The 13233-nt window shown below is 33.3% G+C and overlaps 1 protein-coding gene across 1 annotated transcript in view; it reads right to left on the bottom strand.

Moving 5' to 3' along the window:
* Positions 1-13233, bottom strand: part of LOC588348 (sperm adenylate kinase) — a gene marked incomplete at its 3' end in the record, with an annotated part of 35208 nt that overhangs the window by 21404 nt on the left and 571 nt on the right. Inside the window, 11 exon segments of the mRNA NM_001081967.1 lie at positions 129-179; positions 811-882; positions 1444-1515; positions 1990-2053; positions 3333-3415; positions 4444-4537; positions 5105-5302; positions 6308-6433; positions 7396-7568; positions 11109-11201; positions 12294-12495. Of these exon segments, the coding sequence (NP_001075436.1) occupies positions 129-179; positions 811-882; positions 1444-1515; positions 1990-2053; positions 3333-3415; positions 4444-4537; positions 5105-5302; positions 6308-6433; positions 7396-7568; positions 11109-11201; positions 12294-12495 (1228 nt within the window).

The raw sequence follows: 13233 nt of genomic DNA, 5'->3' as shown, positions 1-13233 counted from the left end.
ATCTGTATTATATATGGACAATGAAATCTTGAATCTTGACATTTCAATGCAGGAGGCAAAAAAAATCACAAGAGTGTTAACTTCAGGTTTTGTTATAGCATAAACTTTAAAAGTTGCAGTTGACTCACCTACAACAAAAATGATCTTAGCATCTTTCAGCTTGGCTTCTGCACTCCCATCTGCAATACAAACAATTGGAACATGTAGTTATTATACATGCTAAATGAATATTCAAATTATCCAACTCTAAATAAAAATGGACATACTCAAATTACACATATCTATACTTACTGTTTTTTTGTTTTCTTATTTTCATTGTTTTAATTGACAACCCCTTGGATCTTAATTAGCACACAAATCTTTTAAAAGGTAGAGGAATCACAGGCATGTGCCATTTTTCAATTTCTGTATTTCCATGATCTCTGCAATTGGGAATACAACTGTAGTATCCTAACTTCTCGTTATTTGTAAATATGCTTCCTCTCCGATTGATCAATAAAGTATATTTGTTTATCAAAAATAAATATTTCTATGCCTTATATAACTCATCTGTTCCTGTTCCTCCTTATTTCTCATTTCCTTGCTTTTTCATCTCTTTCTTTTTGCATACTGTTCTCCTTCTATTTCACCTGTATCTGCTATTGTCTATCCATTCCTTTGTTAAACAATTTTCAAATATCAATATGATTAACTAAATCTTTATAGTCTTCATAAATATACCAATACTGCTATATACTGTATATGTACATGTATATATTGCCATTAAATCTACCTTCAATAGTCACCATGATAACAATGTTTTAAACCTACCTGTAGAGGGCAGTGTGCTATCATCACCTCCTGTCACTGGTGATTGTTCTGCAGTTATTGCTTCTTCTACCACTGAAGAAAAAAAATGAAACAAGAAAATAGCTTTTAATTACATGCACATTCAAAGTCTCGCTACATGCACATTTAACTGTGGAATATAGAATACAATATTATTATTTTTAATTGTATATTAAATGAGACAGTGTCAATGGAAGTTATGAAAAATCTACAAGAAATAGCCAATTGGTACTCAAAGATAGTGATTATTCATTTGCCTAAGTATGCTTTGCCAGTTTAATATCTTTGATTATTTTAATCTCATTCACTAACAGCACAATTAATGTACTGCACTAGAAATTGACTCAAATGGAAATTTTAAACTTTCTGCTCAAGTATATCTTGTAATTCAGATCCTTCTAGATCAAAAGATGATACATTGATACTAATTTATTGACATAGATTACAACAATGAATTCTGGAGAGTTTGGTGATGATAACCAACTTTGAAAAAAACTGAAAAAACAGCTTTTAGCTGATTGAGAGAAGATATCTACTGTGATCAAATAAATGAAATACAAATGCACTTTTTGGTATGTGAAAGAGATTAGAACTAAATGATGATTTATTCATTACCTTCTGATTTGCCATCTTCTCCTCCCCCTGTTACATTTGAATCAACTTTCTCCACAGCAGGCTCCACAACCACTGAAAACACAAGGAAAGAAAGGATTACAAAATACATTATCAAAAGAGCTACAGTGAAACCTGTTTATAAAAACAACCCAAGGGAGACAAGAAATGTGGTCTTTATAGTCAGGTGGTCTTTATGTAGAGGTTCCTTTAGTAATGAGGAACCATTTTCAAGGGAAACTAAAAATGTGGTCTTTGTAGGCAGGTGGTCGCTAAACTGGTTTTGACTGTAAAACCAATTTATTATTCCGATGTATCCTTCTGCTCCCTTCTCATTTTTCTTGCTTTACCAAAAAATCCACATACAATTGTGTGCTAGTTAACAGTATGTCATTTTGCCATCAAAAAGAACATAACACAATCTTTCAATAAATTCACTGACTGAAATTGTATTTAAGTGATCATAAGAATGTTTTTCTTTCCTTTTCTCACTTAATTAATTAATTTCAATAAGAGGGTAATTAAATAAAGAAAGATGTATAAACTTACAATCCACAGAAACTCCACTGTTGAGTAATGCAACTGCTTCATCAACAAGAGCTTCCTTTTCAGCCTGAATGAAATAAAGAAAAGAAAAATGAATTGAATTAAAACCTTCATCTCAAGCAATAGTTAAATATGTTTCATTATTTCTAATTGCATTGATAATTGCTTCTGAATTCCCCAAAATAAGAAAATGAAATATTGAGACTTCATTTACAAACATCTACAATAATTTATCTTTATAGAGATAAGTAATAACAAAATTTGTGTGTACACTGTATTAGTATCTCAGAGATTGCAAATTAGATGCGCAGCAAAAAGTTTGAAAGTTATGAATTTGGCGTCGAAAGATGCGCGAATTCAAGGCTTAAAAGTTATGAAAACATGGAGCAAAAAAAAATCTAAGACGTTATTGGGGATTTATAAAATGGCTCTAGTATTTTAAGCATCGTGATTGGTCAATACGCGTCACATGACATTGAAAAAATTTTGATGCAAGCACGATTTTGCAGAAATGAGTGCAGAAAAAGCGCAGTAAAAAGTTATATTGCACGGTGCGTACGCGTGACCATGGAGATCCAGTGCGCGCGCGTACGTGTAGTACGCGCTCCCTCGAGTTGCATTGCAATTATTGTAGGCTACGCGTAGCTAATATTGTACGCTCCACCATGATCCCCAGCGCAACGTACGCGTAGCTAGCTCTAGCTAGCTAGTATAGAGCGGCCAGCGGGGTATTATTAAAAAGCAAATTTTTATTTTACTTTTGCCTTGGATTTAGGCCTGTTTTGACTTTTGGATTTTATAATGAAGCCAGGAATTTCAGCTGTCTGATGTAGACTCGTCTCTAGACCCACTGTATGGATTTTATTTTTAATCAAGGCAATGAATCCCATTGACTTTTTGGTAAGCCTGCAAGGTCTTAGTCTAATTAGAAGTAGTCTAACAACAGTTAGAACCAACATAACTCTAGATCTAGATCTAGATCGAACTCTCGTAGACTCTAACTTATTAGATCTAAAGTTTCGTTTTTGCTATTTGTGTCGCTATTTTATAAAACAAATAACGCACTTGACCCTGTTGTGCAAAACGTAAATGCAGTAAACGCTCGGTTTCTTCAGATGGTTCGCACTGTCAACTCGCCGCAAGCGGCTCGTTGCACAGAGCGGCACCAATCTAAAGAAACCTCGCGCGTACTGCATTCACCGCTATTGCACTCTGGGACGTGCGTTATTTGTATAATATTACAGGAGAGTGAAACCCATGCAGATATCCCCTATCCCGTCCCTTTTAGGATTAATAATTTCATTGAGTCATATCAGAAAGATGAAGGATGTTTCTCTTATAGTTACCTCTGCTTGTGATTGCTCTTGACTTGTTTGATCTTCTTTCTGGCTTTTGATTGGAGGGAGTGGACTGGATTTCCCAGGTGTACCTAAAAACAAAACAAAACAAAACAAAATTCATCTCAAGATAAGGTACATGCCATTACAGCCATTCATTTATTAACGCTTCAAAAACAGGTTGTATTATTTACAGGTTGTATTATTATATATGCATGATTTATTGAATAAAGAACAGATGTATAAGTTGTGTGTTTATTATAAGTTTTGGTAAATAATTGTTAAGTCAGAATATGGTGCGCTTAGAGACATCAGTATTAAGCGCCTTATAAATATTGTTTATTATTATTATTTATTATTATTTCTATTGTATTTACAATTAAATATCAATATATTCAAAGAATAACAATTGCTTTAACCAACTTGATAACTTGATGATGTCATTCTATTAAATTATTTCGTTCAAATCTTGATCAATCACTCTTGTATTGTCTGTACCATGCATAATTCATGTTTGAAAAGCTTATGAAGCTAATGAAATTACAGAAACATAACACAATTGGATTATAAAATCATATTGCTATTAGTATTTCCATTTGTTGATTCTGTACATATATTAATGGTAAATTGGTTACATTTGTATACTATGTTGTAAATTCTGTCTTTTATCTGTAAACTATCACAATTAATTCACCAAACTGGTTATGAATTAGATACGTTTTTGAAGGAATCTTTAACATTTGATCTTAAATCATTCCGTTAACCACAGACCAAATTCCAAAAAATATATGTACCCGCTTTATGAATTGGCCCTGCAAAACATATAATGAAAAAGCTCTGGAATAGTAATAATAGTACTACTACTACTACCGGTAATAATAATAATATAGCTTCATTTATATTGTGCACAATCCCAGGTGAAGCTCAATGCCCCTATAAAGTGTTACTCTGGCTTTAGCCCAGCTGCCCTAATGCGCAATTTAATTAAAACAATATCAAAATAATAATAAGGTTACGTTAGCTAAATATACAGATATCAGATATGAATTCAAATGAAAGGGCAGATACAGTTAACAGCTGATACAAGGTCACTTTATTTAGTCTTGATAACCAGACTTACCTGGTGGTGCTGGTGTCTTGGGTGAGAAGAAGAGACTGTCAATCATGTTTGCAACATCAAAGAACACTTCATCCTCATCCCGGTCTGCATTTACCTGCAAAATAACCATCAATAATAATAATAATATAGATTAAACATAGACCATTGGAAGGTGAGGTGGAACACTTGCTATTATATTTTACAAAACAACAAAAGAATGTTAAATTCGAATTACTTATTTCAACTTTCAAATAAATATTCTTCTGAATTTTCATCACTCATCAATTACAATTTAAAGCATTTAGACTTGACTATTATTATTATTATTATTATTATTTTCACTGTTATTATTATTATTATTACTATTATCATTCAGCTGTCAAAGAACGTTAACAACTTTCTTCTGCACTTTGAGATGAAAATGATGCATCCAAAACAAAGATTCATACAGATTAATAAAACTTTCAAAAAAAGTTGCAGATTTTTCAGAAGTAAAATGAGCCAAAACCTAACTATTAAAGGACATAAGATTCTATCATGGAGAATGCTCTCTCCTCATCATTGACAAAAAACTAATTGAGATTTAATATTACTAAAAACCTAAGAGAACATAAAAATACAATCCTAAATTAAACTATATTAAAGCAATTGAATTTAAGAATATAATTGGATGGCATCTTACTCCTCTAAGAAGGCCATCCTTGGCGTTGTAATGAGTGACGACGGGCAACGTCTGCTCCCTAAAAGCTTCCAGTCGCCTAGCAACCACATCTTCTTCTTTATCATCCTCTCTCTCACTAGTATCCTTCCTCTTCTCAAGACGGTACTTGAGACGCACTTCATCGCAGTCCAGCGAGATGACAAGGTCGGGGGTTCCGTACTGAGTTAAAATTAAAAATAGAGAATAGAGCTTTCGAGTTAAAGTCATAACATCCAAACCTCTTATAGGCTGAAGTACATACTGTACATTAATTAGATAGTTTATTCCTCAGCACTATACATCCTGACTTATGGATCCTGCTGAGTATCGTCGTAGAAGTAGAAGTAATTAAGTCATAATGTTATTTATACTCAGTACACAAGAATGGCTTTTTTATCATTATTATTTGAGTGCATGTTCCTTTAAACATGTCAGCGCATGAGTCTTCCAAAAAAAAAGGGGGCTATCAAGTCACAAATAGCAATTCAATTAGATAACTGTCAAATGATTTTTTTTTTTTTTTTTGGGGGGGGGGGGGGGGGTTCAAAATGGTAATTAAATCCTTTTTACTCTTGCAGTGCAAAAGTTTGTATCTTGTTTTCAATAATCTTGACCAATAAAAGCTGTCTTTTTTCTTTCGAAAAACTGGAAATAAAAAAGTACCGGTACATGAAATTTAAAGTTAAACATGAAGGAACAATATTTGTATTCATGTAATGAGGAATGTATGTATCTATATTTGGCAAATTATGTAGTCATTTGGGGGTCTGCCAAAAAGGCTTCTTTGATGTTTAGCATAAAGTATATATTTCTGGCGTTTTCTGCCCTTTGAGAGTGAACACGGATGTAAGTGGTGGCTCCAATCATAAGAATCAAGATGAATCATGAAGTCTTTTAAATACTTAATAGAAAACAAGTATAATATAATATAATAATAATAAATTATATTTCTATAGCGCATTATACAAGGTATGTCTCTATGCGCTTTACATTGTAAAGCATTTTGTGCCGACACAAAAATGGGCATAACTTTTATGCAGTTTCTTATGTTTTTTCTTTGGGGGGGGGGGAAGGTTCCTGAATTTTGCACACTTAGCAGCATTCATAATGGAGAAAGAATAATGTTCCAAAACACACAAATACAAATAAAAATACTATCAACAAATTCTTGGCTACTATATTTACCTTATCTTGGAATAGCTTGGCTTGGGACATGGTTCGTGGGAAACCCTCAATGATGAATCCAAGAGTCGTTGGGTATTTCTTCAACTTCTTCTCGATCTTGTGTTGAAGGATCTCATAAGTGTCGTCCTATAAACCATTGAAAATGAATAGATTTCACATAATAAACATACAAAATTCTATAAATATTGATTATTGAAATACCGGTAAACTATTAGTTAATAAATTATATATTTCAGTTGACCTCAGTACCTATCAAATTTTTTATTTTTTGCTGTTTAAAACTTGTGTTTGAGTAAACAAGATGAAAAAAACTTCAGTTTGTTTCTGCATAAAATTATTTTGAGAATATTTTCCTTTTTCTGAAACCATTTATGCTAGATTGCCTGCTAATCTTTTAACATTCTTTGATTTGTATATCAATCATTAGAAATGAGTGGAATTTCTCTGAAATACTAGGCCAGTACTCCAAATTTGAAATAGGAATTCTAGCCTTATAACAATTTGGTCTTGATACACGAAATGAGAAAAATGAGAGAAATAGATTGATGAATTACAGGCAAATATTATACAGATTACAAAAAGCTTTGATTTTTAATGCAATGTATATTTGATCACAGATGGCCTCTTCCAAGGAAATCACAAAAGCACTCATCAAATGTTGAAAATCTTACCTAAGACTTCAATAATCTGTTTCTCCTGCATTTATTCTGATTTATTTGAATCAATGTGCATGTACTTATATATCAGAGTAGACTTCTCTTTTAATATAGTTTACAATACTTTGTCAAACATCAGATCATTTTTTTTCTGTGAACGTACGACCATCTCCACATGTATGACAGAAGAAGCATCTTATAAATTTGACGTCAAGTAGTGGGATACATGTACGGTGAAAACTGTCTATAAAGACCACCCATGGGAGACAAGAAAATGGTCTTTATAGGCAGGTGGTCTTTATGTACACGTACAGGTTCCTGTAGTACATGTTTCAATGAGAAACCATTTTCAAGTGAAACTGTGGTCTTTGTAGACAGGTGGTCTTTCTATACAGGTGGTCACTAAAGCAGGTTTGACTGTATATATCTCACATCTTTGACTAGCCCTCCTGTCTTGATCAGGTCAGCCACACTCTTCCATGAATCGTCTTCCAAGAACTTAGCAACCTTCCTCCGCAAAGCCGTCCCCAGCGATAGATGGATGTAGCCTTGGTAACGCTCGGCTATCTTTGCACACTGCGTGCCCTTTCCACTGCCAGGCCCGCCTGATACGAGTAAAGAGCAAAGCGGATTAAATCATAATTGAATTAGCAATTATGATGATGGTCAAATGCACTTACATGTATACTGTGCTATTATATCAAAATAACTTGAAAAAGAGACCCTGACATTTGAAGGCACATGCATCGTGTACAATTAACAAAATATTTTAAAAGAATATGTAACAGACTACAGAGAGGTGTGAGGACTTGAAATCTGGCAAAATCCTGGAAGCTAGCATCCCTGGTTACAGGAATTTCTCCCTACCAGTACCATTTCCATGTGTACAAGTGTGGCATTTCCAGATGATTTTAATGTGGCAGAGACTTGAACCCTGTACCTTATGGACCAGTCTGGTCACTAATTCTCTGAACCACAATATGTACCCTGTTCCTCTACTCATCTCTTCTTAATTAGTATGTTAGAGAGAAAGAGAGAGGGGGATCGAGAACGAGAAAGAGAAAGAGAGAGGGGGAGATAGAGAGAGAGAGAGAAAGAGAGAGAGAGAGAAGTTGAGTGAGTGAGGGAGAGAGAGAGAGTGAAGAGAGAGAGAGAGAAAGAGAGAGATAGATTAAGAGAGAGAAAGGGAGAGATAAAGGGACAGATAGATTAAGAGAGAGAAAGGGAGAGATAGATTAAGAGAGAGAAAGAGATAGAAAGAGATAGAAAGAGAAAGAGCAAGAGAGAGAAAGAGAGAGAGAGAAAAAGAGAGGTTGAGTGAGGGAGTGAGAGAACAAATGATAGACAGAATAATGGTAGAGAGAGAAATTGAAAAAAATAGACAAACGGAGAGAGAGTGTGTTTGTGTGAAAAGGGACAACTCAACAATGCAATAATCCATCAATTATGTGTTGTACATAAATGTACATAAAAATTGTTTTCCAAGGGCAACTGTAATCTTATTAATTTGACATCCTGTAGTGACACAAATTTCACCTGCAATTTGTTTATCCGCAATAAAATTATGAAAGCATGAAATTAACCATGGATGAATAACTCCATGCCTACAAGAAGCACAATCACCTTGGGGTTGTTTTAAATAGTGTTAAAAATTGTACCTTTCCTTTTTGTCATGATTAAAATATATTGATTAAAAAAGGGCAATAAAATAAGCAGGTTGGTCTTTATCATGGATTGATTGCAAATGAGAGAAAGAGGGAGAGAGAGAGGGTGACATTTTTTTAAATAGAGAATTTTAAGCAAAATTCATGAAATGTCAGAGAGAGAGGGGGGATTAGAGGTAAAGGGAAAAAGATGAATATAATATATAAAGTATATAATCATGAAAGATGGCAAAAAAGAAAATTAGCTCTAGGGAGAAACATAAATAAAAGTACCGGTAGTCAAAATGTTAAAGAAATAAGAATTTTGGAAGGATTAAGGATGTATTATTTTTTGTATAGGAAAAAGGAAAAGGGAAGTTAAGCAAGAGAGAATTTGAGGATTTGAGGATTGTAAAAGAAGAGAGGGAGAGGGAGCGGGAGGAAGAGAGAAAGAGAGGACATAGAAGAAAATACAAATTAATAGAAACAGAGAGAGAGAAATAGAAAGAAAGGAAGGATAAGTGACAGACAGAAACGTGACAAAGATTTAAAAAAACAGAAGGAGAAGGTCAGACTTAGGTATACTGTCAGCCTAAGTAAAAGACAGGCAAATGAAAAACAAAGGGGATTTGTATTGATTAAGAGAAGTTCAAATATCAATATCACTAAAATGGATCAACAACACACATTCCTAATTCATCTTGAGTGAAAAATAAGATCTCCCAATATTAAAGGCATTGTTTAACAATGTTAAATCTGAGATGCATGGCCCACTTGTTATCAGTGTAATATGGTATTGAAGCCCTAACAAAATTGCGCTTCAAAATGATCACAAAGTGCCCCCAAAATAAAATCTTTGAGTGACCGGTTTTTACAATACTCATTTCCCCCCAATAGATTGTAGTGTTATAACAAACTGTTTATAATTATGAATGAAGCATGAGTTAAATCAAGGGTTTTGTTTCAGAATCTGAAGCAAAAAGATACCCAATCCTTTTAAACATACATGTAGCATTTCAGATCTGCAAACAAACATGGATGCTTAACATGTCCATAGTCATATCTCTTCTGCCATAATCATATCTGTGCTGTCAGCAAATACACTACCCAAGTACCCATTGTAAACTAAAATGTATGCAGCATATCTACATCTTCATCAAACAACTCAAAATGGTGTTCCGGCAAAAACATAAAGTAAATAGACAATACATGTTTACATAGCTGTTTATCTTTATACTATTAATATATTTTGACTTTGCAACATCAAATTACATGATAGAAATACGACCATATATGAAATTAGTAGATCATTGATTGCTTTTTACCATTATTATTAATCTTGATGTAAGTTAGTATTGTAAAAAAGTCTTCCCATGCTGCACTGTCTCCCACGAGTTTGGATTTGGAATACGGTCGATTTGTCGGGGTCATCTTGTGAGGAGGGATTGGTGATCATAAAACATATATGTTTATTGTCTTACTAACATGTTGTATTTTTGTTTGTTATTTTTTATTTGAAAAAAAAGGGGAAAAAAATTAAAAAGTATTATGAGTAATATAATTTATTTTCATCCCTATATTATATTTCAGAAGAGACATGCAGTAGTATGTTAATTTGAGTCATTCCAGGTTATTGTTATTTTTACTCTTACACTCAATTATCTACAACTGTAAGTTACACTATAATTTTGAAATTTGTTATCCAATGTATACACAAAATTGACAAAAATAATAATGAGAATGATCCTACATCTATCTGTTTGGATTGAAATCAATAAAATTTGAATTTGAATTTAAATTTGTTTACCACCCCCCCCCCCCCCCCTCTCTCAATAAAAATAGTAGGAATTGCTATTCAATGGAGCCTACTAAAGACATATTTAAATTGTAAGTTATTATTGCCTAACAATGCATCCACATGTTTTGTACATGCACCTATTCAATCTTACAATTAAATGCCTTCAATTGCCTTCTATTTGGCTGCCACTGTTGCTAAGCAACCACACAGTGGAGCGCACAGTGGTGGTTCCAAGGATTATTAAAAAGTCAACAGTGAATTATGTGTGTGTGGGCATTTAACCATGTGAAAAGTATTGAGTACATGAAGGCAGTTTCTTAAATGTCAAATAGCTAGCTTTGCATACGAGGCTTAGAAATCTGTGATAACAGGCAATTTCTTTTTGAAATACATAAGGTATACATGTTGTCTCTTAAAAGTAACCCACTGTATGTATGGCGGTTTAGTATTTATTTCCCTTTTTTTCATTCATCTTGACAATCACATCCATTCAATATTTCCACATATTTAACACATAGATAATTAGAATTAATTATCCAACATGCACATAATCTACAATGTTCTAAAAGGTTGTATCTTTCTTTTGACTCCAATCATAACAATTGTTTAAGGTCCATAATAAGAAAATGTGCAAGCAAAATCACTAAAGCAGAAAATTTAGTACAATTTTTAAACACGACATAGAATAATAATAAGTAACTTACCAATGACCAAGATTATTCGTACATGGGCCAGATTTGGTTTAGGAGAAATTGGAGGCAGGGGGCTTAATCGCTTCATATCTGCAAGGCTCGGTTCTAAAGAGAAAAGGTGAGAACAAAAAAAGACAAAATTTCAAGCCGAAATTCAAATTGCTTTTATTTCTACATTATTACAAATTATTTGCAGATGAAAAATGTATATCATCACAAACGATTAAGAGAGAATGGATTTTAGCAACACTTAAATGGTCCTTAAGAGGCTATTTAACTTTTTTTCTTCACAGCCACTCCTCTGCTTTTCACAAAGAGGGAGTTTTTCCACCCTTGGGGAACTAATCAATAGTATTGATTGTGGTTTGTATGTATTAAGGAGCATTAAATACACATGTACATTAGGTAATGGGGAATACAAACACACTGCAAGGTGTAGACGATTAACAGCCAAGAGCTGGTTGAAAAAAATAATGAACATATTTCTTTTAATGTAACTCCAAATGAGCATGAAAACGATATACATCATGTGCTATAATGATGTAATGCTATTTTGCAGCGAAACCAACAATATGGTAGATTTCACAACAAAGTTTATATTTCTGTGTGATATACACTAACAGTACTTGCAACAAATGGCACTTAATTCTAAATCATTGATAATCCAAATAGGTGATTTGAGTCAGCACTAACTTCTCTTTACATTCTTCATAGAAAAGTAAAAAAATACCCAAGCCGTATGTAGTTGTTTGTTTTTATCCCGAATCCATAAGATTTCTCTTTACTTATCTTCTTCTCAACCCCACATGCAGCTCATTATTTTGTATTATGTTTTGTACCCCTGATCACTCACCTTTTTTTTTGGCAATGTCTATACTCTTTGTATTATGACCGTGTTCTCCGATCTTTGTCATGTGAAATACTGTCTTCTCCTGATTCGTCTCTGTTGTCATCCTCTCCTTTTTCCCCTTATTTTGTAGTTACGGACTTGTTCATTTTAATTAGTCATTATTCCTAAGTATCATTTGAGGTGTCCAAACTTGTACACCCATTGCTTTTTTAGTGGACCCCTCTGTTTCCAATATGTATTCCTAAATTGTTGTAAATGTTTATAATTGATTTGTAATGTTTTGTTGGAAACACAAATAAATTGAAATTGAAATTGAAGGTTCATATATGATATGATATGAGACTGACCTGTAGTGAATGTAGGCTGCCTCGCTCCATTGTCGAGCTGGATTGGTGGCAGGGGACTGGGGGTCCGCTTTACGTTCTCCACAAATGTGTTCCATTTGACAGCGTTGGTCTTCTCTGGGCTACCTTGGACCTTCTGCAGACAATTGAGCATGTATTCTACATGGTTCTCAGGCTTGTTGTACATCAGCCCTGTCATGAGACTCTGAAAAAGGAATGGAGATATGGTATCGATTAACCCTCAATTATGATTGTTAGTTATGATGATGATTATGATGATGATGATGATGATGATGATGATGATGATGATAATAATGATAACAATAATACTATAAAAATTAACAATAATATTGATAATATTATTATCAATAATAATTTTTTTAAATTGGAGTGGACTATTAGGCTATTATTATTATTATTATTATTGTCATCATGTAACAATAGTTATAAATACTAAAAATACTAATCTACATGTAGGCCTAGATCTAATAACATTACAATATATATAAAGGAATGATAACAATAATAAATAATTAATTACATGTATTGATGTAGATCTTAAAGAAAAATGAATAAAGCATAGAGTCTACACTATGTAGAAAATATAATTCCAAATGCAGGGCTAGAGAGTCTATTTTGAATTTGACAGGGTCGGTGTGGGCGATAGTCTTCGGTTTAAGCTGGTTCCAATCATGCACTGTTCTCAGTAGTAGTAGGAGTTTGCGAATGTGTCTGTTCTTGAGTGGGTTCGTTGAAATTGCCTATGAATTATTATTGTAGAATACCAGAAACTCACATTTTTTCTGGTGGCAGCGGTGTGGGATAAAACTCTTTTACTTGTACCAGAAAACTTACATTAATAATAATAATAATAAATTTATAGACCCTACGGGCCTAGATCTATAGCTATAACTATAGCGCAGCTTGTAATTTGTATACAAAA

Source organism: Strongylocentrotus purpuratus, unplaced genomic scaffold (assembly GCF_000002235.5).
Source record: "Strongylocentrotus purpuratus isolate Spur 01 unplaced genomic scaffold, Spur_5.0 spur5_scaffold_4, whole genome shotgun sequence".
Lineage (NCBI taxonomy): Eukaryota > Metazoa > Echinodermata > Echinoidea > Camarodonta > Strongylocentrotidae > Strongylocentrotus > Strongylocentrotus purpuratus.
Note: the sequence above shows the minus strand (reverse complement) of the source record. Positions and strands in the feature narration are given on the sequence as shown.